Source organism: Eleginops maclovinus, chromosome 8 (assembly GCF_036324505.1).
Source record: "Eleginops maclovinus isolate JMC-PN-2008 ecotype Puerto Natales chromosome 8, JC_Emac_rtc_rv5, whole genome shotgun sequence".
Taxonomy (NCBI): Eukaryota; Metazoa; Chordata; class Actinopteri; order Perciformes; family Eleginopidae; genus Eleginops; species Eleginops maclovinus.
In genome coordinates, this window is record NC_086356.1 from 17,119,525 (window position 1) to 17,146,543 (window position 27,019).

At 39.5% G+C, this 27,019-nt stretch overlaps 1 protein-coding gene across 3 annotated transcripts; it reads right to left on the reverse strand.

Annotated features, from left to right (window-relative positions):
* Positions 1 to 3,405: 3,405 nt before the first annotated feature.
* Positions 3,406 to 25,314, reverse strand: ttc33 (tetratricopeptide repeat domain 33). Of its 3 annotated transcripts, none has more exons than XM_063890238.1 (5): positions 25,221 to 25,314; positions 24,557 to 24,784; positions 20,109 to 20,190; positions 7,328 to 7,459; positions 3,406 to 4,474 (listed from the first exon to the last, which is right to left on the reverse strand). In XM_063890238.1, exons 2-5 carry the CDS (start codon positions 24,781 to 24,783, stop codon positions 4,109 to 4,111), a joined length of 807 nt encoding a protein of 268 aa, XP_063746308.1. In that variant the 5' UTR covers position 24,784; positions 25,221 to 25,314; the 3' UTR covers positions 3,406 to 4,108. The 3 variants fall into 3 exon arrangements, with proteins under 3 accessions (XP_063746308.1, XP_063746309.1, XP_063746310.1); XM_063890239.1 differs by having other exon boundaries at positions 25,185 to 25,290; XM_063890240.1 differs by having other exon boundaries at positions 25,154 to 25,276.
* Between the last annotated feature and the right edge of the window lie 1,705 nt (positions 25,315 to 27,019).

Below are 27,019 nucleotides of genomic sequence, written 5' to 3' on the forward strand. Positions count from 1 at the left end.
AAAGAATAACTGATTAATTGAGAAATAATCTGAAAGGTAATCAAAAATGAGAATAAGCCTTAGTTACTGCTCTATCTGTACATAAAATAAATCTATTTCACCATAGGCCACGCTTCTGATAGCAACTTCATCGCTGAATCGTGGCTATTTATATCTTTAAAGGTGACCATTGTGCTCAATTGTGTTTTGTTCCTTTACTGTGATATGTTTACATGCTTTGCCTTTACAGACCATTTACATGCACAAACACCTATACAACACACTTTAGGAAAGGGTAAAATCCCCAAAAGCATACCAGGGCCCCTTTAACATGAACCTACTGAAAAGCAAAGAAATGCTGCAAAGATTTACCTAAAACAATTATTCAAAAGCGCTGCTTATTTATTTCCAAGCAAATCAGATGATCCCAACTGAGATTTAAGCATGTTTTCAGATCAATGTTCTAAAAAAACACGTTATTTTGCCAGCATGTCACAGTCAATGCCATTCAGCACCTGACAAAATGCAGATCAGCTTTCTTCCCTTTCATCTTTGAATGCACTGATGGTTTGAACACATTTCGGACCAATATCCAGTTCAGATGGCACAGCCCACTCACCTGCAGACTGATGGGTTCCTCACCCTGCAGAACACTTCCAGATCCAAAATGGCTGACGTCCAGAAGCTTCCCAGAGCCGTAAAACCTCCCTCTGAGAACAATTTCCCGTTAAACAGAGTGCTGACCTCAGACTCAGAAATCTGCTAAAGCTGCGGAGTCTCTCGGGAAAGCAGGACATATTGATTGACAAAGCAGTTGTGAGGAGAAAAAAATGAATTCTTCTTGGAAGGCAGCTCATTCTCCACCTCATCAGCTAATGGATATCGTATGCAGTGTGACATTTAAAGCCCCGACGCCTGTGAAAACAATCAGCTTTCATTTAAAAGATGCCACTCAAAGAGCAGTGTGTGTTCATCATGAGGCTTTTTAGCTCAGGGATGGAGTGAAGAGCAAAAAATTCCAGGAAATGACAGTTGTTAGAAATGCCTACACTGAAAAAACTGAAACGTTGACTTTAATTAAATGTTTCATATCAACTGATTTCACATTACTGCAAAAAATCTCAAGTTAAAACAAAGTCAATGTTTCAGTTTTTTCAGTGTACAGTATTTGAGCTGTTGTATCTTGCTTAAGGGTAGTTTTAAGGTTGAGGTGAGGATTCAAACTGAAGTTAGATTTATTTAGCTTTATGTTTTAAGGGATGGTCAGCACAACGGGAGAGTAAAGATGCAGCCAATAGTCCAGAAAATAAACGTAATTTCCCAACTTAACAGCATCACAGAAGACTTAATGGATAACATTTAACGACCGTGACATCCTATTTCCTGGCTCACTTAACTCTCGAAGTGGCCTTGTGGGTGTGAGTGAGTTTTCTTCTCTTTTTTTCTCTCTCCTAACTTTATGATATACAGTATATCAGTGGTTACCACGTGCAACCGGTTGCTAATGAGCTATAACCTTTGAAAGTCAAGACAGTCTGTTGTATCATGTTTATTTGTTTAATCTTAAACAGCTTCGGACCTAATTTTATCCGTCAATTTCACTGTATTTTACAGTTTTTCCATCCCAAAACCTTCAGTATAAGCTCAGCTTTTATCTTACATGTTTTAAATACATTTACACTTTATTTCTTTAGTTCGTTTACGCATTATTTTAAAGTTTTTTTCATGCTGAATACAATATTTTCAATAATTTGCGAGCACATCTCTGGTTAACATTTTAAAGTGGTGCTTGTGCAAGATTATTGCTTGATGGTTTTACAGATCTGTCTAAATCAGCTAATAAATATATAATCCTTAATTTCTTTAGTTGAGGAGAGCCCGATTGTTTTCTGAGAATCATACAAGCAGCTGTAAAGTAGATGACGTAAGGCTGGCCGAGCACAGATATTCAACATTTGTCAATTTAATTATTATCTTACTTAAAAGGTGTTTTCTTTAGTCTTTTCAGATAATTCACGAACATATCATATTTGTTTTGAAAGCTTCGCTTTATGATGCAACTGGCTCTCACCACCTGGACTACCCCCTCATATGTTTATCTAACCTGAAATCCCTTGGCACACCCTGACCACACACAGGTGATCTCCATCTCCATCCGTCTTATTAAACACCATCTGAAACAAACTGCTGCATCAGTGATAATGGGTGTGCGCCACAGGTGAGGGTGTGACTACTTATGTAATTATATTTCTTTGTTTTCTATATTTGTATTAAATTTTACAGCAATTTTGTAAACGTGTGTTCTCTTTGTCTCTGACGGATATCCATTTGCAAAATCAAAGCGAACACTTTGTATCGTAATTATTGTACAGAAACTGTCAGCTGGGAGTCCAGTTTACTTTCATGCAAATACTGTTTTAATTATCTGCTCCTCTGACAGGAAGATTGGGACTGTATTTCATTTCTTAAAGGACCTTTTTTTGGTATTCCCACAGAACCTGTATTATCTCGGGACTTCTTGTGGCCTTTCTATAGAAACTCAATTATGTCTATATTTACGCTGCCCTACAAAGATGAGAAAGACTTCCACTGCTTTGGAAGTGAGAGTTATTTTTTAAACAATCATTTAAAATGCATTTTTACAACACTACAACATAAAACAATCCATCAATGACTTTAGTTTCTACCTTGGAATACAATGCTGAAATGTTTTAAAAACTGTAATAAAAAAGAAATCAAAGTACCTTACAATTCACTATAGGCTGATTTATTCAAGTATATGTTTAAACTATATACTGTACGTAAGCGATATGAAAACACACTGTTGGACACCATTTAGTAATCCTCAAATCTATCCACCTACCTATCTATTTTTTTTAACATTTCCTTCCAAACCTATCAACAGATGTGATAAATCTGAACAATTTTCCAGCAGTTACTCTACTTGTGTTTGCCGGTAAACTTATCAAGATCTCCCAGTAATGCTAAATGGTTTCGCTTTGTGGTTGTTATGAAGTATTTCTAGAAAATGTCAATGGAAACAATCACTTATTACATCCTTAAGAAAGGAAACACAGAGCAGCTTGTGGTTTACTGTGCATCTTCCTTTACAGTAGGGTCTTGTGGTTCCTCTCTGTAGGGTATTATATAGAAGGATTTCATTTTCTGAACTTTTAGAAAATGCATGAATACTCCTAGAAAGTGCAGTTTGTTGTGGCTAAAAGCAGATATTTATTTTCATTTTTTCTTTTGGAAATGTATCTAAAAGTTGAATTCAAGTAATAGTTTTTTATAAATCAAGGTTTTCAAATACTGGCATTGGATCCACCTTGGTAGAAATCTTGCAAACTATCTCCAGATAAAAAATTTAAAAAGCACAGGACTATAAAAGCCTGCAGGGAAAGAAAAAGTGCAGGACACAGAGAGAACTATTCTACCTTTTTATTCAGGTTTATACACTTCTTGACAATAAGCAGAGCCTTACAAACAAACACAACAAAATATCGCAAGTCATTTACATTTAGAGCCTTAAAAAACTACTAACATAGGAACCATTGTACTCTGTTAAACCACCTGTTTTTCTTGGTTTGGATTTGTGTTGATATGCCTTAATTCTGTGGAATATGTATTTGGAGAGATTAATCAATCTTCTTTTTTCTATTTTTCCATTAAAGCCTTTCACTGCTTTAGCTACAAGGAAATGTGTTGACTGGAGCTTTTGACTGGAGAAATTGTGTAACATTTGATAAATAATCCCAAATTGCAAATAGGCGTTTAAACCAAGCGGAAGTCTCCTGTTTCAGAAGCTAATGTAAGCCTAGTGTACATAAGCTGTTAGCTAAATGAGTAATTGTGTTATCCAGAGGAAACACACAGAACTAGGATGTGCGTTCATCGCTTCAAAACATGTAAAATGTCTACATGCACATTAACACAATCACACAAAAGGGATTGAAATTATACAAAAACAGTAATACTTTTTAAGTCTGTTGCATGAAGACCTATAACCAGACTTTGTCAGTTCACATATTTTCTTCTGAATTGTTTCTTATTTTTAAATTTACACAAATAATAGCGTTCAGTCCAATTTTTTCATTCTACCAGGACAATCGTTTCGGCTGGAACCAAATCAAAGTCCTCTTGCTTTGACAAACGTGTCCGTTGATGGCTCCTCTGATCCCCCTTCCCCAATGAGAACATTTTTTAAATTCCCCTCAGCGTCCATGACCACGGTGGTCCTCTTTAGCTCCTCGTAGCGCGTCTGCCGCTCAGCAACAGCCACGCAGGCGGCCAGCACCTCATCCGACTCAAAATCAAAGTCCTGCTGCAGCTCTGGGGCATTAATGATCTGGTTTTTGGTCTCCTCTTCTTGCCGGGTCTTCTCTTTTGTTGCCAACTCCTGCTTCTGTAACCTCCATGCCCACTCCAGGTCCTCCTGCCACAGGGAGCGCTCAGATGGGCAGAGGTGGATCGCCACCTGGAAGGACCTCACGGCCTACAAGGACAAGCACCATGTGAGCTTAGGGTTCAAACACTCTTAGGAAGGGTCATAAAAAAGCTGAAGGCCAGTTTATGTCTTCCTGAAATGTAACGTCTTATCTGGATTTCCCTGTAATTCTCACAGATGAATGGCATGAGATTGGAGCTGAGCATCATCAGCTTGTCTACAGAGCGAGACTTTAAACATTCCTCGTGCAGACAGATTTATGGTTTCATTAGGAAGACATCAATAGCTCGCAGCTGACTGTGCATTTGTAGATCGATGTGAACATTATTGTCCCAATAAAAGATGAATACAAACGGCCGCCTTTGGTTTCTGGGACCTGACGTCAAGCGGTGGCTGTGATGATGTGCTGCCTGTGACATGGTGACATAAATCTGCCTCTGCATGCTGTATGAGGCTACTGATTAGCTCGTAAACTAATTCTGGCAGATATAGGAAATCTGTTAAGCCTTTTCTCACAAATAGAAGCACATTTGAATCCACCTTAGAGTGTTAGCAATAATCGAATAACACTGGTTGGTGACCAACACTAATAGTTTGTTATAGTTACATAACATATTACTTATTAGACACTTTTTATCCAAAGCGACTCAATACTTTGGGCCCACAGGGAAAATTTGGGGTCACAACAACATGCTGCACACAAAATGATAACACTTATTATCGACGGGTGACAATATCTGCTGCCAGCTTGTCATTTGCTCAGTGAATGTATGCTGCTCTTTGCGGATAAGAAAGTAGAGTGTCGGAGTTTAGAGAATCTGCCAACCAACCTAAGTGTTTTCTAAATGTACACACACGAGCCTGGACTGTAATAAAGGAGAGCAAGCCTGGCAGTCTGAGGTAGACATAATAGGATCTACACTTTATTGGTTTTATCTACGTTGATACGCATACATAAAATATACCTGGATCTGCCCTGATAACCCTCTTCTACTGGTTCGCTGTGTACAGATGAGAACACACACATCTCACAGAACAGCTTTGGTTTTCGGTTGCACCTGTTCCCAGTGACACAAAGACACTCCCATTGTGAACAAAATAATCAGTCTGTAAGTCATTCCCAGAACAAATCCCACATGTCCAACCTGTGCTACAAGTCTGGCCGAGGAAAGTGTCATTGATGCATCACACGTCAAGAATTTAATCACAAACTGTTGTTTCTAAAGGTCTTTCACACAAGCTTTAACATTGGGTTTAAACATCATGAGGCTTTTCAATGAAGAATATCAGCTTCAATAAGTCATTTTGTATTGAAACGGTTAAACGATTTGTTTCTGTGAAGCTGAGCCCTCGTATAAAGCTCTTTATGGGAATCTCAGAAAAGGCCAACATCTTTGACGACTTGATGTTAAATGTTCCTCAACTCTAGCATGAATAACCAGCTGAAAAACACTTTGACATGAACCACTCAAAACTATTTTTGGCTTTTCAAACTGCTCAAAACAACAACAGGTTTTATCTTGTACAGACCGTAGCATCAGGTTTTTATTTCTAAAGTAATCCTTCAACAGACAAAACGCCACGACAGGCAGACCAACCGGCTCCTTAGTGATAATACTGAGGAGATGGATTGAGATGGATCTGTCACGCTGCAATGATGACAGTTTCCAATGTTTTTAAAACATTAGGAGACGTGAAGAATAACATATAGCAAGCTAGATGCTTGTTTAATTTGGGTACTTTCCAGAAAAAGAAAAGACTCAAAAGAGAAAATGTGGAATCACTGCGTGCCAACGTGTTGATGCACACAACGCTGTGAAACTAGACTGAACAAGCCTGGCTATAAATAGCTGTCCCCTTTTTTTCGCCTTCCTTCCCAATAGCTTCATTATTCAACAAGGTGTGTCCATATTTGGTTTAGCTTTTAGCTCAGGTAACTTTCAACACTTCCATTCTTGTGTGTGGTGCCGTAGGACAGGTCTCCTGCTCTGAGGAGTGACATGCAGCGCCATGAGTTGAAGGGATTCAGAGTTCAGCCCTGTTTGTTTGGCTCTAAATGGGCGAACTGGGAGTTCTGCAGGTTTCGTGCACCCACAGGTCCCAGCGTGTTCTCTGGTTTTTTAAGCAATGGTCCAAGCCCGAGGCGAGAGGGCGTGATTTAAAAAAAAAAGAGGAACGTCTCGGGGCAAAGTGCAGAAAGAAGTAAACTGAAAATAACTGACGTCCCTTAACAGCCCCTCACACAACTGATTTATAGGAGGCAACTATCGTAGTTCATTGCAAAATCAAACATTCAAAGCTATTCCCAGGAAGATCCTAATGATTGTCTGAACACAAGTACATATTTTTTAATGGTACTACTGAGGAAATGTTGCTAGTCAGTTAAGAGTGCCAGCATGACATTTGGTGTGTTAGCATGGAAGACATGTGTCTTTACTAGTTCTTACACATCACACATTATTTTATTTTATGTTCTTATTGCACATATTTACTGTAACTTCTCATGTTTCTACAAATATTTGTATTATATTTTATCTTTGTATTTTTATCATTGTAAAATGGAGCAGTTTCACCCAAAAAGAAATTCTGATAAGCTTTGTAATAGATTTTTATAATTATTAAAATAAAGTTAAATAAAATATAAATACATAAAGTATTATGAGTTTGATTTTTAACTTAAACCCAATAATGCATTTTTATTTAATCACCTCAGAAATAATTGTTTCAGCCCAAACAATCATCTGCAATTTGTAAACAAAAGGCATGTCGTTTTTGTTACACGTCCTGTGTCCTCCCAAATTCCTCTATCTGGTATTTGCATGTGTTGAAAGGACCTGACTTTGATTGCAGTTTGAAGCATTTACATGTCATCTGGAGTGTGTGTGTGGCATCAGTACTCACTAGGTCGACTTCTCCCAGGTTGAGCTGAGCTCGGCCCAGAGTCTGCCAGCCCTCCCACCACAGGGGGCGCAACTTCACGGCCATCTCTGCTGCCTTCACTGCAGGGAACACCTCCTGTAGGATGGTCAGCACCTGCGGAGAAACCAGACTTGGTTAAAGACCGTCAATGAGCTACTAACGCAAGGAAAACAAAAGTGTGACACCATAACACGGTCAAAATCAGAGGTTGAAGTTTGTCGAGCACAAATACATTTTTCTTTCTTCTAGCTCGTCAAATGTGATTTTTTTTTTTGCTGTTTTTCCTTATTTTATGTACTTTTTAATATACTTTCAAAAGGAATATCTCTCATTTTCAAAGACGGGTAGGGTTTTTTTTTCCTACATGATCCATCCCCTATCGGAACATATGCACAGTCACAGTCACAAGATCACTTTGTGTAGTGTACTTAACCTTTAACAGTTTTGCACTGCGTTAATTCACTTCTTTAACCTCGCAAGAGTCTTATTAATCATCATTTATTCAGACACTCAGTAGGTTAATGTATGCAGCTTCCCCTGGAAGTTTTTATATTTTGCATTAACCTCAAGTACGTATGAAGAAACTTCAACCGTAACGAAAAACGAAAACGAAAGGCTTTTGAAAAGGCTCATTATTATTGTCAGTAACAGAGTTTGGCTGTGACATAAGTGCCTGAACAACTTTGTATTGTTTCCATCTGTTAGAAAAGAATACGTACAGGTTTCATTTTGTGTAAGCAAGTTTACTTTCACAGCATAGCTCTCTGCTAGACTGAAAGGGTGCATCATCATCTCAGTTTCATACATAATCTAGTTTAAGCACATATTCCTGTGAGACACGAGTGCACTTTTGACCAACAAAACCCAGACCTACAAGAAGTGAGGAGCAGTGGGCCGGGCAATATGAAGAAAAGCTAATATAATGTTATTTTTGAAAAATATCCTCAATTTATAATACCACTGACTACTGGTGCTTTCACCAGATATTAACACCATTACACTTTTTAATAAATAATCAACACTAATGTAGATATAATGACTTTAAGCCTCTATAACTGTATGTTAAAGGTCCCCTATTATGCAAAATGCTGTCTTTTATACATAAATATGTGTCCCTGGTACCCTCTCTCTTTTCCTCCTTAACCACATCTCTAAAAACGGGGGTACAAACGAGCTGATCCAGATTTGCTTCGGTTAAGACGTCATAACCGAAATGTAGGCTGGCCTTACATTGAACTCCTGACAACATCCCACCCACGTGACACGTCCCAACCTATCGTCTGCAATATACAGTCGGCAAGCTGAATCCCCTCCGCTGCATCTCTGTGTGTCTGTGTGTTCAGCAGGATGTCTGCAGGAGGGACTTAGAGTTGTTGTATATATAATACATACACTGCCCGGCCAAAAAAAAGGTCACCACCTGGATTTAACTAAGCAAATAGGTAAGAGCCTCCCATTGGATAATTACTGCTTGGGTGATTATGTTTCAGCTGGCAACAAGTTATTGAACCCTAACTGATGCAGTGAGTCGCTTCTCATTTGTTAAACAGTCATGTCGAAAGACATAACCTGTGTTCGTGGAAAAGATGTTAATGAAATTATTGGCATGCATCAAGCAGAGAAAACATCTAAGGAGATTGCTGAAACTACTGAAATCGGGTTAAGAACTGACCAACGCATTATTAAAAACTGGAAGGACAGTGAGGAAACATCTTCCAGGAAGGAATGTGGTCGGAAAGAAATCTTGAATGATCGTGATCGCCGATCACTTAAACGTTTGGTGAAATCAAATGGTAAAAAAACAACAGTAGAACTCACGGCTGTGTTTAATAGTGAAAGTAAGAGCATTTCCACACGCACCATGTGAAGGGAACTCAAGGGATCGGGACTAAACAGCTGTGTAGCCATGAGAAAACCACTTGTCAGTGAGGCTAATCGGAAAAAACGTCTTCAATTTGCTAGGGAGCGTAAAGATTGGACTCCGGAGCAATGGAAGAAGGTCATGTGGTCTGTTGAGTCCAGATTTACCCTGTTGCAGAGTGATGGGCGCATCAGGGTAAGAAGAGAGGCGGCTGAAGTGATTCACCCATCATGCACAGTGCCTACTGTACAAGCCTGTGGGGGCAGTGCTATGATCTGGGGTTGCTGCAGTTGGGTCTTTCTAGGTTCAGCAATGTGCCCAAAGAATGAGGTCAGCTGACTACCTGAATATACTGAAGGACCAGGTTATTCCATCAATGGATTTTTTCTTCCCTGATGGCACGGCCATGTTCCAAGATGACAATGCCAGGATCCATCGGGCTCAAATTGTGAACGAGTGGTTCAGGGAGCATGAGACATCATTTTCACACATGGATTGGCCACCACAGAGTCCAGACCTGAACCTGATTGAGAACCATTGGGATGTGCTGGAGAAGACTTTGCACAATGGTCCGAATCTCCCGTCATCAATACAAGATCTTGGCGAAAAATTAAACCAAAACAGAAATGAATGTTGTGACATTGCAGAAGCTTGTGGAAACGATGCCACAGCGAATGCGTGCCATAATCAAAGCTAAAGGCGGTGCAACGAATATTAGAGTGTGTGACCTTTTTGGCCAAGCAGTGTATAATGTCTCTGTTCTAAAGGTAAACACTGAGAAGTGTTTCAGTAATAATGCTGGATGTGATTTTGAACATAATATGGGGTTTAATCATGGCAGCGTTTAGCTGAGTTTCTCTGTTAGAAACTTTTCTGTTCAGACAGAGAGCTGCATGATGCTGCAAAGGGGCGTGACCAGCTTCAGCTCAGCTCAAATTTAAAGCGACAGTCACAGAATCAGCACTTCAGGAACAGGGCTTAAATAGAGGGGGATGAGACATGCTACAATGGGTGATCTGTTTGGTATTTTGACCAAACAGATCACAGACAGGTTTTGTATAGATATGGCCCTACAATATATTGTTCAAATATAGCATAATAGGAGACCTTTAAGTTAAGCTACTAACTAGGAAAAGACACAATGCCATATCAGAAATGTATGACATACAAATCGACGTCTCATATCATGATATCAATATAAAATTGATATATTGCCCTATTTTTATGTTATAAAAGTCTTTCTTGCAAGCTGAGGGGCCTTGATGCCCATGCTTGATAAAAAGTACAACATAAGCCACTTATACTAATAAATATCAGTTTGATCACTAAGAACCAAAATGGTTTAGACCAGACATGGGCAAACTACGGCCCCCGGGCCACATACGGCCCGTTAGGCTTTTTAATCCGGCCCGCCGAACTTGTCCAGATTATAGTAAAAACTCCTTCATTTTCCACTTTCCCTGCAATGCCCACGTTTCCTCAATAGATGGCGCACTCTAACCACATTAACCGTTATTGGAGTGGCGAATATTACCGTATTTCCGCACCATAAGGATTTTAAACCGCTTTATAGTGCGGTAAATACGGCACTCTTTATTTTCACTTGAGCCCTTCTGTGAAAATGAGCGGACCAAAGAAACGGAAAGTGGACAGCGAATGCCGAGTGTTTAATAAGAAGTGGACAACAAAATACTTTTTCACTGAAGTTCGATCAATGGCTGTATGTGTGATATGCCAAGAAACTGTTGCGGTTTTCAAAGAGTACAATATCAGCCGTCACTTTGCCACGAAGCATGCAAACTATGCTAACAAGCAATCAACACAAGAACGGGTGGCTACTGCTCAGAGGTTGGCAGCTAATTTACAGAGTCAACAGAACTTTTTTCACCGACAAACTGCGATTCAAGAGTCAAGTGCCAAGGCAAGTTATTTGCTGGCATTCAAATTAGCAAAGGCTAGCAAGCCTTTCTCCGAAGGCGAGTTTTTGAAAGAATGCATGGTAGAGACAGCAGGTCTCTTGTGTCCGGAGAGCAAAGCCAAGTTTGAAAAAATCAGTTTATCACGCAGGACAGTGACTCGCCGCGTGGAACTGATTGACGAAGATATAGTCAGTGAGTTAAACAAAAAGGCGGAGTCTTTTAAGTTATATTCACTAGCGATGGATGAAAGTAACGACATAAAAGACACTGCTCAGCTCCTAATTTTTATCCGAGGGATTAACGACAGTTTTGAGATAACGGAGGAGCTTTTGAGCATGGAATCACTGAAAGGGAAAACGCGAGGAGAAGACTTATATGAACAGGTGTCTGCTGTCATCGAGAGAATGAAGCTACCTTAAAGTAAACTTGCCAATGTCACCACGGATGGATCGCCAAATTTAACTGGAAAAAACGTCGGGCTGCTGAAAAGAACCCAGGATAAAGTGAAAGAAGAAAACCCTGACCAGGATGTTATTTTTCTTCACTGCATCATTCATCAGGAGTCTTTGTGTACATCTGTATTGCAGTTTAATCACGTCGTGGGTCCAGTTGTAAAACTTGTTAACTTGATACGAGCAAGGGGACTTAATCATCGCCAGTTCATTACGTTCCTGGAAGAAACTGATGCGGATCACCAGGACCTACTTTACCACTCTCGCGTCCGCTGGTTAAGTTTGGGGAAAGTGCTTCAACGAGTCTGGGAGCTCAAAGAGGAGATTCGCTCATTTTTGGAGTTAATGGGGAAATTCGACGAATTCCCCGAGCTGAGCGACACAAACTGGCTTTGTGACTTTGCGTTTGCTGTGGACATATTTTCACACATGAATGAACTGAACGTGAAGCTACAGGGGAAAGATCAGTTTGTGCACGACATGCACACAAATGTGAGAGCCTTCAAATCCAAGCTGGTTTTATTCTCCAGGCAAATGTCAAACAAATCTTTCACACATTTTCCCACACTCGCCGTGCAGAAAGAGGCAGCCCGAAATGCAAAGAAATACTGCAAATCACTGGACGACCTGCACAGAGAATTTTGCCGTCGGTTCTGTGATTTTGAAAAAATTGACAAGTCACTTCAACTGGTGTCCTGTCCCCTGTCACAAGACCCCGAAGCAGCACCGCAGGAGCTGCAATTGGAACTGATCGATCTTCAGTCTGACTCCGTCTTAAAGGAGAAGTTCAAGTCTCTTAAACTGAATGACTTTTACGCTTCACTTAACGAGACCACGTTTCCAGGCCTCCGGAGTACTGCACAGAAGATGCTGGTGTTGTTTGGCTCGACCTACGTGTGTGAGCAGACGTTTAGCATCATGAACATCAACAAAGGCCATCACAGATCCAAGTTAACTGACCAACACCTCAGATCTGTCCTGAGGATTGCCACAACAAAACTAACAAAACTTTGATGCACTGGCAAAAAAGGGAGACCAACAACACTGTTCCCACTGAAATTGGTGAGTTTTTCTGCTGTGTTATAAAAAAATGCATATGGAAAGTTTGGAAGTGCGTCTTTTAATTAAGAGCAATGCGCATTTACGCACAGCAGCGGTACAGTAGCTGAATTAACACGCCACACATCGCTCTTAATTTTAAGCTGCAGGTAGGATATTTAATACAGCCTGTGTCCGTGTGCTTGTGAACGATATACGTGTACTATTTGCGTATGAAGGTGAGGGCGTCCGTGGCGAGTTTGTAGAGCGCGCAGTCAAGACAATCCATCCATGATTTTGCGGGGTTTAACACAAGTAGATATTATTGAGCTTGAATATTTCGTTGTGTAATAATATGTTTTGAATGTTGAAAGTGATTCAATTTTATCAATAAATGTTGATTTCTTTAACTTTGCACCTTCGATTGAAACTTATTAAAAACAGACGCAATCTTGATAAATCACAGTGTGTATGCTATTTTAATCTATTTACATTTCCTCCTCCCAGTATCGTGCAAAATAGTGTGTAAACGCCATATCTTGCATATTTCTTGAGACAAACTTATTAACTGATAAGGGCTATTTTGCTCATTTGAAAGATAGTTAATAAATTGCATTATAGTGTTCTTACTGTGCTATAAGGTTTGCACACACTACATGTAATGCTTTAGTACAGGGGTTTTCAACTGGTTTTGTCCCAGGGACCACCATTCGGACTAGAAAGCAATCCGCGGCCCACTGATGTGCCTGCGCGTGCGCGTGTGTATTTGGTGTTACATGCATAGCTCAATGCATGAAACATGAAAGAGAGGCCACGCAGATTTTATAATAATAAAAGTAGATTTATTAAATTAAATTAAATTAAAGATTATTTTAAAGAAAGAATAAAGAATAATAAAGTGTTGTGCAATTCAGTATTGGGAAAAGTAACTAAAAATGTCATGCAAAGTCAGTCTAGGTGTGTGACAAAACAACAACGGAGAACAAAAATCCAACAACACCGGAGAACCAAAATCCAACAAATGAAGACCAAGGCAGCCTCAACTGCTGGCTGGTCAGGGCTTTTATAACCCAGCCAGGACAGACCTGTCACCAATCACCTGCTGTAGAGACAGAGAGATTGAGAAAAGCAGAGAGAGATTGAGAAAAGCAGGGAGAGAGAACAGGCTTACCATTAACACAGGGCGGGGCCTAAACCCGCCAGGGTCGTAACAGTGAAAACATGGGAGAATTAGGCCTACCTGTCAGTGTGATATCTGGGCGTGGCGAAGTCCACACAGCCTGTCTATTCGTGGCGAAATGGTAGACAGAGACAGTCTCATGTCATTCTCTGGATCCCTGTACTTATTCTTTAAGTACGCCAGTGTAGAAAAACCACTCTCACACAGGTATGTGGTTGGAAAGGGCAAAAGACACCTCATTGCTTTTGCAGCAAGCTGTGGAAATTCTGTCTGGCAACTTATCCAGAATTTAACAAGGGGCTGTGTGTCGTACATATGCCTCCTGACAGAGTCTGTGGACATCTCAATCAGCTTATCCTCTTCCACAGCCGTCAGACTTGACCCTACTGATGCATCGTCACTGAATGGGAGCAGGATCCACTTGCTGTCACGGCGCCACTCTTCCGAATCAGTGAAGTACTTTGCGAATTGACGCACAAGCTTCCTCAAATGCTCACATATAGTGTCGTTGATGTCAGTGCTGTCAGGGTATTCCTCAACTGAAGGAAACATCGCCAAGTTATTGCTCTCCACTCGTTCGATCCACTTTGACATTTTTTTCACAAATGCGTCGAGCTTCTCGTAGAGCTGCATGACGTTTGCATCTCTCCCTTGCATGGAGCTGTTCAACTTGTTCAGCTCTGCAAAAACATCTGTGAGGTACGCCAGCTTAGTTAACCAGTAACTATCGTTGAAATTGGAAGCCAGATCAGAATGCTTCTCGCACAAGAACTCGTAGATAGCTCCGCGTAGTTCAAACACACGGGCGAGCACAGCGCCGCGAGACAGCCAACGCACCTCTGAATGATAAAGGAGAGAGTTGTGTTCACTTCCCAAGTCATGGCATAGGGATGAAAACAGGCGTGTATTCAATGCGTTTCGTTTTATGAAGTTGACCGTCTTGACAACGACATCAAACACACCACTGAGCTCAACACTGAGATCTTTGGAGGCGAGAGCCTCTCTATGAATCAGGCAGTGTGTCCAAATTACCCCCGGAGCCACCCTCCTTACATGCGCAAACAGTCCAGTCTTGCTGCCACTCATGGCTCGGGCCCCATCGCTGCATAATGCAACGCACCTCTGCCACGAGATATTGTGCTCCGTGAAAAAATCGTCCAGTGCTTTAAATATTTCTACACCGGTAGTTCGCCCGGGCAGTGGTTTGCAAAAAAGAAATTCCTCGCACATAGTGCCACTGTCCTCGTATCGCACAAATGTTAACAGTTGCGCATCATTAGTAACATCTGTCGTCTCGTCGATTTGAAGGGAAAACAGAACTGTCTGAAGTTTTGCCATCAGCTGGTCTTTGACATCATTTGCCATTTCCCCAATTCGTCTTCCGATTGTGTTGTCTGACAACGGAATAGTTTTTAATTTGTTGGCACATTCTTCGCTTACCATAGCTCTGCACATATCTATGGCTGCTGGCAATATAAGCTGCTCTGCAATGGTATGGGGCTTCTTACTTTTTGCAACCCTGAGAGCGACCAGATACGATGCTTTCAGTGCGTTTTCATTTATTTTTGCACTCTTCCTCATGGTAGCCTGCTGTCCTTTGAAATCACGCAACATCTGTTGCATGTACTCAACGGGTTTGGCCTTCAAGTGGACGTGATGCGTCTCCATATGCCGCGTAAGTTTCGACGGCTTCATAGCTTCATTACAGAGAATTGTTGAACATACGAAACACAGTGGTACCTCCTCTCCTGCTCTGTCTGTCGTCACTGTGAATCCATATTTAACATATTCCTCATTGTATTTTCTTTTTCGTCTTTTTTGCGAAGTTGACGCTTCGGAAGCCTGTCCTTGCCCTATCGTGGCGGCCTGTCCCTCTGTCGTGGCAGCCTGACCCTCTGTCATGGCAGCCTGTCCCTCTGGCACTTTCCTCACTACAAAACGATCCATTGGTGCTAGATATATAGCTAGACTAGTACATATGTAACAAATGTTTGCTGTACTACAACCTATCTTAAAATACTCTCGTCGGCTATGCTTATAAATGTGTGTCAACTTTGCTCGCAAGACTGTACGTAATGAATAATAAGTGAGGTTAGCGACGCAACTCATTACCATTAGCGAATCACAGGCTACCATAGACTGGATAGGCGCAAGGCTACATTCTGTCAGCTTGAATTTCCTTTATATTATTTTAAACATATTTTTCACGATATGTAACGGTATTCTGGAAATGTGTTGAAATATCAAAGCGAATTTATATTAAAAAAAAACAATGGTGAACTGATCAACATAGGCTCTTGTCACGGACCACATGCAATGCCGCCGCGGACCACCAGGGGTCCGCGGACCACCGGTTGAAAACCCCTGCTTTAGTATATCCGACCCAAACACTCCATCCAAATGCTCCTGGCCCGGCCCCTCTGTCAAATTTTAGAACCCATTGTGGCCCGCGAGTCAAAAAGTTTGCCCACCCCTGGTTTAGACTGTTAGACTGTTAGTATGCATTAGGGGTGGCACGGATCACAAAACTCACGGTTCACGGTGTATCACGGTTTGAGGTCCACGGTTTACGGTTTTGTACGGTTCTTGGTGTTTTTTTAACTTTTTTATCGTAGCCCCATAATACACGCCGTTACACCAGTGGAACACTGTAATAGTCACTGAAAAGATTTTACTACCACAGCACAACACTTCTATGACATTACACAGTGCCTTTAGCAATGCATTACAACTTGGTCCTTGCCATTCTGGTAACAGCCAGTTTATAACAGGAGCCCTGTCTCTGAGAATATTCTTAGGCAGATGCTATTACTAACCATAGTTTAGGATACAGCATTTAAAAGGGTATAAAATTATAGTTATAATGTAACAATAATGCACAAACTTGAATTTCAATTGACTCTAAGCACACTGTTTTAACAATCTCAGAAAGGTAGTATTTTGATAGAGCAAGAGGGAAGACATGGATGATTTCAACATGTTTTACTTTATTACTCAAAATAAGTGTCAGGAATGTTTGCTGTCCTTTGAACAGGCGAACACAATTGCCTATGAGAACATGAGGCCGTAAACATAATATGAGCCCACCATCCAACCAGCCTAACAGAAAACAAAATCAACAACTCTTCTAATCCCTGAGAGTGAGGATGTATTTTTTTCACTTGAAATTAAAGTGCAGTGCTTTGAAACATATGGCTGGATTTGGTAAGTGCCAGTGCCACTGTTATATTAACAAAATTTCGAACAAAATACACACAGACACAATCAGTATAAAATATTGCAATAGAACCAAACACTGCACTGTTTAAAACAGCCTTCCCCCTTTCACTTAATTCTCATATTCTTCTGCATGAAAATGAGTTTGTCAACATTTTCTGGCAAGAGACGAGACCTACTTGCAGTTACAATGTCCCCTGCTGTGGAAAAAACCCGCTCAGTCGGCACAGATGTACCTGGGACAGCCAGGTCACGTTGTGCCAACTTTGCTACATGGGGATACGTGCGTTGGTCTTCCACCATGCGAGGGGATTTTCATCCACAGAGATGCAGCCTGTTTCCTTGTATGAAGTGACCTCTTCACGAATTATATCTTGGAAAGGCTTTGTGCTTCTTGCCTGTGTTGTAAAAAAATCGTAGCTTTTTGGAAAGAAATTCGCTTGTGTGGCTGTCGTATATTGGGCGCGTTTGTAATACGCAGCTTCGTAACTCCCATTGGGGATTAATGTGGTGGGCAGTCACTGTCTGGTAACTTTCCGTGGACCTAGAAGTCCATCCATCCGTCGTCAGAGCTACGTGGCATGCCAAAGACAACTCCGTCACTATTTCCTCCCTTGTCTCGTCATATAACTTGGGTATCACATTGGTGCCAAAGTATCTGCGAGAGGGCATGACGTACCGCGGCTCCCGGAGCATCCTCTATCTCCGGCCTGGGCGGCCCGCCTTCTCCACTCCCACTTGCCATGTTTGTACACGCTGACACACCTCGACCTCTTAGCTTTCGGTTCTTTCGCGCGAATGAAAACCACGTGGTAACATACGGGCATTAGGCTACAATGCAACGTCGAACGTCTGGAGAAAAAAAAAACAAAAAAAAACCGTGGACTCCGTACGGTGCACAGACGCACCGCACCGTGGCAAGCAAACCGTACGGTTCGGTTTTTTCACCAAAACCGTGCCATGCCTAGTATGCATGGACCACAGAGTCCTTGAGGAAGATATTAAAGATGCGTATCACAATGAAATATAAGGAAAGAAATGTTAGCTGGAAAAGCCTAATAAACCTCATGACTACAACTAAAACGATGACTTGTTTTGCCTCGATCAGCTGAAATCCTTTATATTATAGCCAGCAAGATGTGATGACACATTTACAAATGTGGCCAGTTTCCTGCAGAGTGCACAGAGTCTGCTGTAACAGACACACAGTTGCTGTATGAGGCACAACACTGATCGAGTTAAATAAAAAGAAAGTGACGAAGGGAGGTAAATGACCAGCTTCAGATCAACCATCCTCGTCATCTGGGCCAGTAATGGGAAAAAGATGAGGTCAGGCCTATTTCCTGCCTCATAATGGACACTAATATGTTAGATGTGCTTTACAGGTGTAGTCAAACACATGAAACGCAACACAAACGTATGTTCTTTCGTCATGCTTTAAGTCATTTGTAGCATGAGGAGGAGGATTCTTCCTCTTTGTGGTGGATTTCCAGGCCTGGTGCTCTAATGATTTCCTTCTCTAATATCCTATAATGGATAATATTATATTAGGCATACGCTGGTTATGGCCATAAAAGAGATTTCATTGTGTTAGTCCTAGTAAATGAAGGAGGAAATAATCAAGTGTGTCTGTCTCTAGATGCTTATGATAGAAGAAAAGAGAAAGCAGCTGAGGAATGATGGCTAAACAAGAACTGAGGAAGTGAAAGTAACCAGAGAAAGGAACAAGGAAATGGAGCGTAAAGACAGTAAAGCTGTTTGAAACATGTTGCAGACGTTCATTTCTGTCATCACTGGGCTATTGACTTATCTATCTTAAAAGCATTCCACAGTGGCAGCTGAAAGAGGGTCTATGTGGCCATGATGGCAGGGATGTGTGGAAGTGCATCATGCTGGTGGACAGTAGCATTCCCAATCCAAAGGTCATGAAGGGAATAAGTGGTCAGCTATCAGGAAAATTGCTGGAAGTGACTGATTGTGTTCGGAATTAACTTCTTGGAATATCCTAAACACAACCCAGTCTCACGGCATTTCATGTCACGAAATGTAATGTATTCATTTGTGTACACCAACATGACTTTAAAAACAATGTATTTCTATTGGTAGTATCTTTCGTGCCTGCACCGGGCCTTTAAGTCAGGGTGAGAGTCGGGTCTTAGACCAGAAGCTAAGAGCATGTGGCACCTGAAAAAAAGGGAAAATCGTATTTGGTGGCAATAGATTACATTTTGTGACTATAACACAAAATGCTGTGAGACTGGATGCTAAACATCAAACCCCTGTTGGATATATCTTCCTACACAGATGTTACACTATCTAATCAGAATAACATTTCTATCTATCTATATTCTATCTATCTATTTCTGTATATGCATGGTTGATCTCTTTTGACATTTTAAGTTGAACAAATTGAGAAAGTTCAGAAAAACAGAGCTACAAAACTAATTCCAGGTCTAAGAGATTTCAAGTGGAGAAGTTAAGAAAATGAAATGTACCAACTTTAGTGTTTGAACCAACAAGTGACATGACAAATGACTGCTTTTTTACAGAATCACAGCCACGCCTTGGTCTAATTTTGGTATATTTGGTATTATTTATTGAGGAATCTCCTAAAAAAAACCTCTCTAAAGTGTTTCTGTGACTTTGTGCTGTAAAGCATTAAAACGCTTTGAAGGATTTCCTGCAGGCTCTTTGAGTTTACTCTTTTCAAAAGTAGTTTGGATCATTTCTTCAAAACCTGTATTTTTTAAATTAAAAAGCTGTCTTGATAACCTTATTACTTAAAAAAGGCAACTGTTTGACTGCATCACATTTTAGAGAGGCTTGCACTGTGACAGGAAACAGCAGCAACATACTGCATGTGGTTAAAGACAATTATAACCACCTTACTAAAGGACTAGCTGCTTAGAGGGTAGACTCACATTCTCTCACATATCACACACAATTGTCCATTGTTTAGTTGCATTATTATGAGTAATGTAGGACATATATTTCTATTAGGTAGGAGAATGTGTAGAATAAAAAAAGAGGCTTCAGATCTTAATGAGAGTGTATAGTGAGACTGTTGGTAAATAGCTAAATTGGATTTAAATCATACCTGAGACTTCATCTCATACAGGAGCGGGTTGTCTGCAGTCAGCTCAATCGCCTCGTCCAACTTCTTAATGGCCTCCCAGTGCCTGAAGGAAACACAAAATGGGGTTTAATCATAGAAAATGTTTTCAGCAGCATAATAAAACTTTACTTATGACTGGTGCTATAAACCGCAATGTGATGTTGAATTAAAGACACATGCATTCCAATGATTTAGAGTGTATGAATGTTAATCAGCTGTGATCTTAAATCAAAAATGGAAAAGAAAATTAAAACATAATAAAAATAGAGTCTCCACACTTGATAATAGTCCCATGAAAATATGTTTAATAGAATGACATTCTAGTGTAAAGCTCTACTTCAGTAAAGGACGCTTGGAAAGTCACTTGTCTGTTATGCCAGCACAATTAGGCTTTTGTAAAAATAAAAAAGTATGATTCAAGTAACCAAAGCCACCAACTCCCAACACAGACCTCTTGCGTTACATCATGTTGAACATGGCTTTGTATAAACTCTGGCCAAAGTTACATTTTTTGGATAATGCAGCACTGAAACATGACTCATTCAAGTAAAAAGAAGTGAAATTAGACACTCGGGTTTATTGTCTCCGCCCTGACATTTGATATATGTTATGTAACCTAACACAACACGTGTTTGTTGAGAGGGTATCATGAAGCCCTTTCCCCTGAATATATCTGTCGCTGCACGTTAGAGAAGTCAAAGCTGCTCCTGTCACTGAATTGTTGCAAATGACATCTCAAAAAGCTGATGAATAGACTTTTATGAAGCTTGTCTGAGTTATATTCAAGCAAATGTTTACTATCACCTTTGTGCATTTTAGTTATTCATCATTTTCACAAAACTTGTAAATATGATCAATGCTTTGTTCTTTTGACATTTAGATTAAATAAAGCAGAAGTGGCTCCTATGAGTAGTGTGCATGAGCTTATTTATGCTGGAAATCTGCAAGCATACTCCACAATAGCTGTCCACCTGTCTGATAGAATGGCAGCACAGTATAGCAAGCTGAATACACACACTGAGCTGCATATCAAACTCTTTCCAGGAAAACATGATGCAGTCGACATTTATTCTTGTCAGACATGTAAATATGTTTTGCATACATTTGGGCACACCACATCCACTGTGATTGTCTGATCTGTGTTGCATAGATTTGTTTATCAGGTTTGACAATTTTGAGGATTTGAGGAAATACTCCCGTTTTAACACACTAAAAAGGACACATGCTCCTCTTCAAGTCAATATTGACTCAAGAATCTGTCAGTTGCCTGATAAAGATAAGGGAAGATGATATGAAGTGAAATCCTCTGTTTAACAATGCAATAAGTCTGTCCTCATGTTTAATAGCTTTATTAAGGAGGATATCCTGAAAGCATTAAAAGCAATTAACCACACAATGAGACCTTTAACACCGATAAGGTATAAAACTCAGATAATAGCCAGAAGCAGCATCAAACTGAGAAAACATTAACTGATATTTAGTCAGAGAGAGGAGTGTGGAAATGGAACTAGGGCAGTGTGGAAATCTTACTGTCAGTTTGCAAAAGAGGCTGCAAAATCATGTAAGGAAGTGAAGCAATACACATGAGTCTGAGAACTAAAGACTCCTCTACTGTTATCAAAGTCAGTCAGTCAAAGTAAAAGGCAAGTAAGCTAATGCGAATTAAATTGAGATTTTGGCAGCATGTTTTTGTGCTGAAATAAGTAGACGGTATAATGATGATTCCACGCGCTGCTGTTCAAAAGAAGGAAACATCCCCAATAGTTATGATGTCAAGACTAGTAACCTATTTTAACCAAACAAGGTAAAGAAGCAGTTCCTTGGTATGATTCAAACTCAGCTTTAGCCTGAAAAATGACTCAGCATTAGTATTGATTCAGCCTTGCTTTTTTTCCAAAGAAAGAAGGCAGGCTAACAAGGCAAGATGTTGCCAATGCACAGCCTTATTCACCTTAACTGATGAATAAAATATAAAGAAAAAAGGAATAATAATTAATACAAGACCAGACTCATATAATGTTCCTATTTTACTAATGTATCCTTTATTTAAGCAGATATACCTAAAGATTATGATTACTTTATTTAAGATTGTTTGATTGATTTTTTCCTCACCAAAAAAGGATGCTTAGTAAAAAATGGAATAGAGTTTTAAACGTCTTTGTATGATTAATATTGCCAATTGCAATTAGTACGTAGAGAGTTCATAATCTTTTTTCAATAAAGTTAAACAGGTAAATCACAGTAGCTTAATACAGACGGTTGTTGGTAGAACCTTGTTCATTATAAAATACAGGGGAAAAAAGTCCTACTTTCACCCAACATATTTACTTGGAAAACGATCTATTGACCTTTCTTCCAGGCCTACCTACTGCAGAAAATGGGTCTCAGTCAAAATGAGAGTCATTTCAAACAAAGGTAAAAGAGGAGCTCTTCAATTACATCAGGAGCATCTAAAGCTCGGTAATGACAGCTGACATCAGAGGTCAATGTTGTTAGAGGAGAAAAACTTGTGGCTTACATCCCCGACTATACACCATCTGAAACCTCAGAGCAGCCATTACGGAGCAGCAGGACATCATTTCCCCAGCAAAATCCACTCTCTCATCACTTATACGATTACAGGCAGTCACTAAGGGCAACAGCATTACATCGTAGACTGAGGGGAGTTTCACAAAGTGGGCTTTATTTGGGCTAAAAAGGTCAATTATCATGGGAGAAATATCAGATTTCAGTTTTTAAAGTAGGCCTATTTTTTTCTCGCCTGTGTGTCTATAACAAAAAAGTCAAATTCATACAAAGGCAGCTGAGGGATTTTTTTTGCCAGAGTCACATAATGAAACGCTGCGCAGAGCTGAAATTCTTTTTTAAATCTAGTAACATAAATAGAACTTAAAATACATTTTTAAGTTAATATTAAATATGCATTCCTAGGCCAGAAAACCAACTTTTCCCATGGACAAATAAATGACTGGAGCATGCATTTAGGAATCTTATCCTGATTAGAAATCCAAATCTATACAAAAAACTTACTTTAACAAAAAAACTAATCAAATATAAGGAAACACTCCAGGTTGGATTGCTCTCAGTTGAATTCCCCTTCAAAGTGCAATATTATTGAATTGAAATGCCAATGTCAGAACTGAATTCAATTCAATTTGATGAGCATCCAGTCTGAAGCCATTAGTTCTTTGATGGGTCTGTGTGCTTTGTACAATGCTGCCCTCCCATGGAAGATTTCTAACATCACATGTTTATAGTTATTTGCAATGTTGAGCTCTTTTCAAACGTAAGTCTATCTTGTATGACCAACAAAAACACAGCAAAAGCTGGAAGTGTTGTTATCCTCAATGCAATCTCCCTCCTTTATCAAGAGCAAGTCCCTTTAAAGCTTGTCTTAAGCAGATCCTGCTTCAGAAGATGGGGATCTGATGGTTCAATGGCTATGTTAATAACTTGTTCTGTACCGAGTAATTAAGTGTGACTTAACCCCTCCTATCAAATCCAGTAGTCCACATAAAGAATCCCAAAGCACACAAAGAGGAAACCCTTAGTATCATAGAATAACATAGGATTCTAGTTGTAATCCTGCATGTTTTAAAACTGGCACACAGTCTGGAAAATGTCCTTCAAATGATTAAAGGTGTATAAGCGTGTTTGTTCACCACTAGTCATTGTTACCAAAGCAACAGGTCAACAAATATACAAAGCCTAGTATTTAACAACTCACTATGCATTTTTTCTGGAGGCATAATGAGCAAAACCCTAACTAATTCCACCACCCACACAAACGCCTAACATGTAAAATGCATGCGTCTCCGTACACAAGGAATTAGATTAAGAAGTTCAACAAATAATGAATGTTTGCATGTCTGAGTGTTATTGTTTAGAGCCATTGTTGCAAACTCACCAAGTAGATTTACTCAAGCTGCTGCTTTGTACTTCTACTCCACTACCTTCAGAGGTAAATCGTGTACTTTTACTCCACTACATTTATTTAATCCCTTTAGTTACTTTACAGATCTGGATTAATGATGGTAAATATAATCCACCCTTAAATCAGACTTTAGTTCACCTGCAGTAAATCCAGCAGCTACCCTGCAGTATACAAAGCCATTCAAACTAGCTGCACCTTTACCAGCTCTGAGAACACTTTACTGATCAATAATTATAAAACACATCAGAGATATTATTCTGAAATTGAACAATCTGCATAATGAGTACTTTTACTGTCGGTACTTGAAGTATATTTTGATGCCAATACTTTTCTACTTGAGTAACATTTTGATTGCAGGACTTTTACTTGTAACAGAATATTCCTACGCTATGGAACTTTAATTAAGTACAAGATCTGAGTACTTTTTCCACCTCGGTGTAAAGCTGTCACTGACTGATGTGCACACAGAAGAGCTTTAAACTGCTACATGGCTCACCTGCCGTGCTCAGCCAGCTCTGCACCTTCATCCTTCAGCCTCTTGCTCTTGGCTGCACAGTCTTCCAGCAGGATTTCCTTCCGTCTTTTGATGGCGTGCAGCCAGTCCACCTCCTCGTCTTTCCTGGATCCAGCATCTTCTGGCTTCTCTGCTTCAGCCACAAACTGCTGCACAGCTGTCTTTGAAACCTTCTCACCAACTTTCCTCTTCCAGCCAAATGAAGCCATGCTGCAGGGAAACGACAGTGGGTTTACTAACAATATGCCCAGATATCCTATCCCTCACCTGTACAGCATCCACACTTTATTATTATCATTATTTTTGAAGTATCCTAAATCCAAGCTTTAGCTTTGGATGTTAGCATAATTTTACTTTGACATACCCTATGTATCTGACCCGGCAATGTAGCTACTACAGTTACATGTATGTCATATTTAAGCAGAGTTACATAACTAACAATTAATATCAACAACTCCTAAAAAAACGACTTTATAAACTAAGACCACCATGGCAGTCACAACAAGGCTAGCTAACGTTAGCTATAATAACATAGCTAACATTTTCCCAGACTTTTTATACCTTAGTACATTTGCTTACATAATGATTTGGTTTTGAAATAATATATTACATTTGAATTTGTTTTTTAAAAACAGTAATTACGCACAAACTTCTACAGCTTTCCGTGAGCTAAAATTGACCAGCTAACGGAAGCTAACTTCTGGCCATTTTGGTAACCCGGAAGTTTTGGGAATGTTTACATCGTCTCTTAAAGAAACACCAACCGTATGTTTATAGTATTAGCAGGCCAGTAACCAAAAACAATTGAAATATAAACACAAACTTAGTTTTTCTAAACTTAAAATACTTTGGTATGGTATAACATTGAATTAATTCGACAATTTAAGGAAAGTAGTTACTGAAATGTAATTTAGATCTGGCAGGACTGAATCTCCATTTTCCCACTAGATGGCAATACAGGGATGTTGTTTTTTGCACATTATCACATTTGTCAACATTTATTTCCTCCACCTTTATTATTTTTTTGCAAGTCTTGTATCTTCAATACCTGTTTTGTATCTTTTTTCAATCTTATATTCATTTGTCTATATGTCTTGTGTTCCTATTGTACTGTACTTTATATAGCTGGATGAAAAGGAAGTCGCTTATCCTATCTTAATATAAGTTAGTGGGATTTCAGAATACTAAAGGTCTTCCCCGGTAGTTTACAAGGAGACACTCCCTGTTTGCATTCTGAGTAATTAACATTTCATTCACTGAGAAAACTGTTTATTTAACGACTGATGTAAAGTTGTGGTGTAGAAAGTAAATGGCAAAACACTAGACACATTTGTATGCAATTTAGCAGTTTATTAGGCAGTTGTGTATACAAATGATTTCAACACTGTCCATTCAGATTTACACTGGTCAATCTGGTAGGGTCCCTTTACACACCAAACAAAAATAGAAACAATATTTATTTGAAGCAGTCCAAACAATTAGACTGACATAATTTATCTGATAACAGTCCACTAGGACACAACTCCATAAACTGTCAAAAAAGGTCAAGCTTTCACACATTCATCTTTCCTACAAAACCCATGAAAAGTCTTGTAGTCAAAACTTGCAACTGCCCTATAAAACTAAAATGTTTAGTTTCACTTTAACCAAGAACGTAGTGGGTTTCTTTTCCACGATCACTGTATATCAGAAAGTCTTAAAACTGAGAAATAAAAGGTCAAATATCAACTAAATATTTCAGTCCAAACCTGCCCCGCAGGACAGCAGAAGAAACAACAAAATCACAATTACTGTCACTCTTGGCAATTTTTGTTACATTATATGTCTTAAAAGTAAAATTGTTTATACAAATGAGATTTCAAGAGTTTTAAACCTTTGGAGAGCTCAACACTGAAAACAGAGCAATTACTTACTATTCTTAACTCAGATATAATGTAAAGTTTATTTTATTTAAAAGTGTCTGATAATTCAATTTGAACATGCAAAGTTCTTTAAAACCTTGTTTAGCTGAGTTAAGACAAAAATGGAGACGTTATTTTTTCCTCCTGCTACCATAGTTAAAAGATGGTAGCAATAACTGAGGACTGAAGTAATATGGCAAGAACAATCCGATGTTTCCTATACGTTTTATAACCATTCTTTGCTTTTTTTGTGATAAAAACACTAAAAATAATCTGTGAATTTTTAATAAAGATACTGTGAAAGAAGACTGTCAAAATATTTTGTCGGTTTTAACCCTTAAAATTGCAAAAAGTGCCAATAATTCTGACCAGCACTGGATTCTAACTTTTTCTGACAAAAAACGATTAACAGTACTCACAATAATAAGGCAGCCAAACAACAGAAACTGCGGCAAACTGTAAGACTGTGGACAGGAAATGGAGGGAGATGCATCATACTTGATGCATACGTGATTAAAAACATATTTTAACCTTTGTCAGCTTA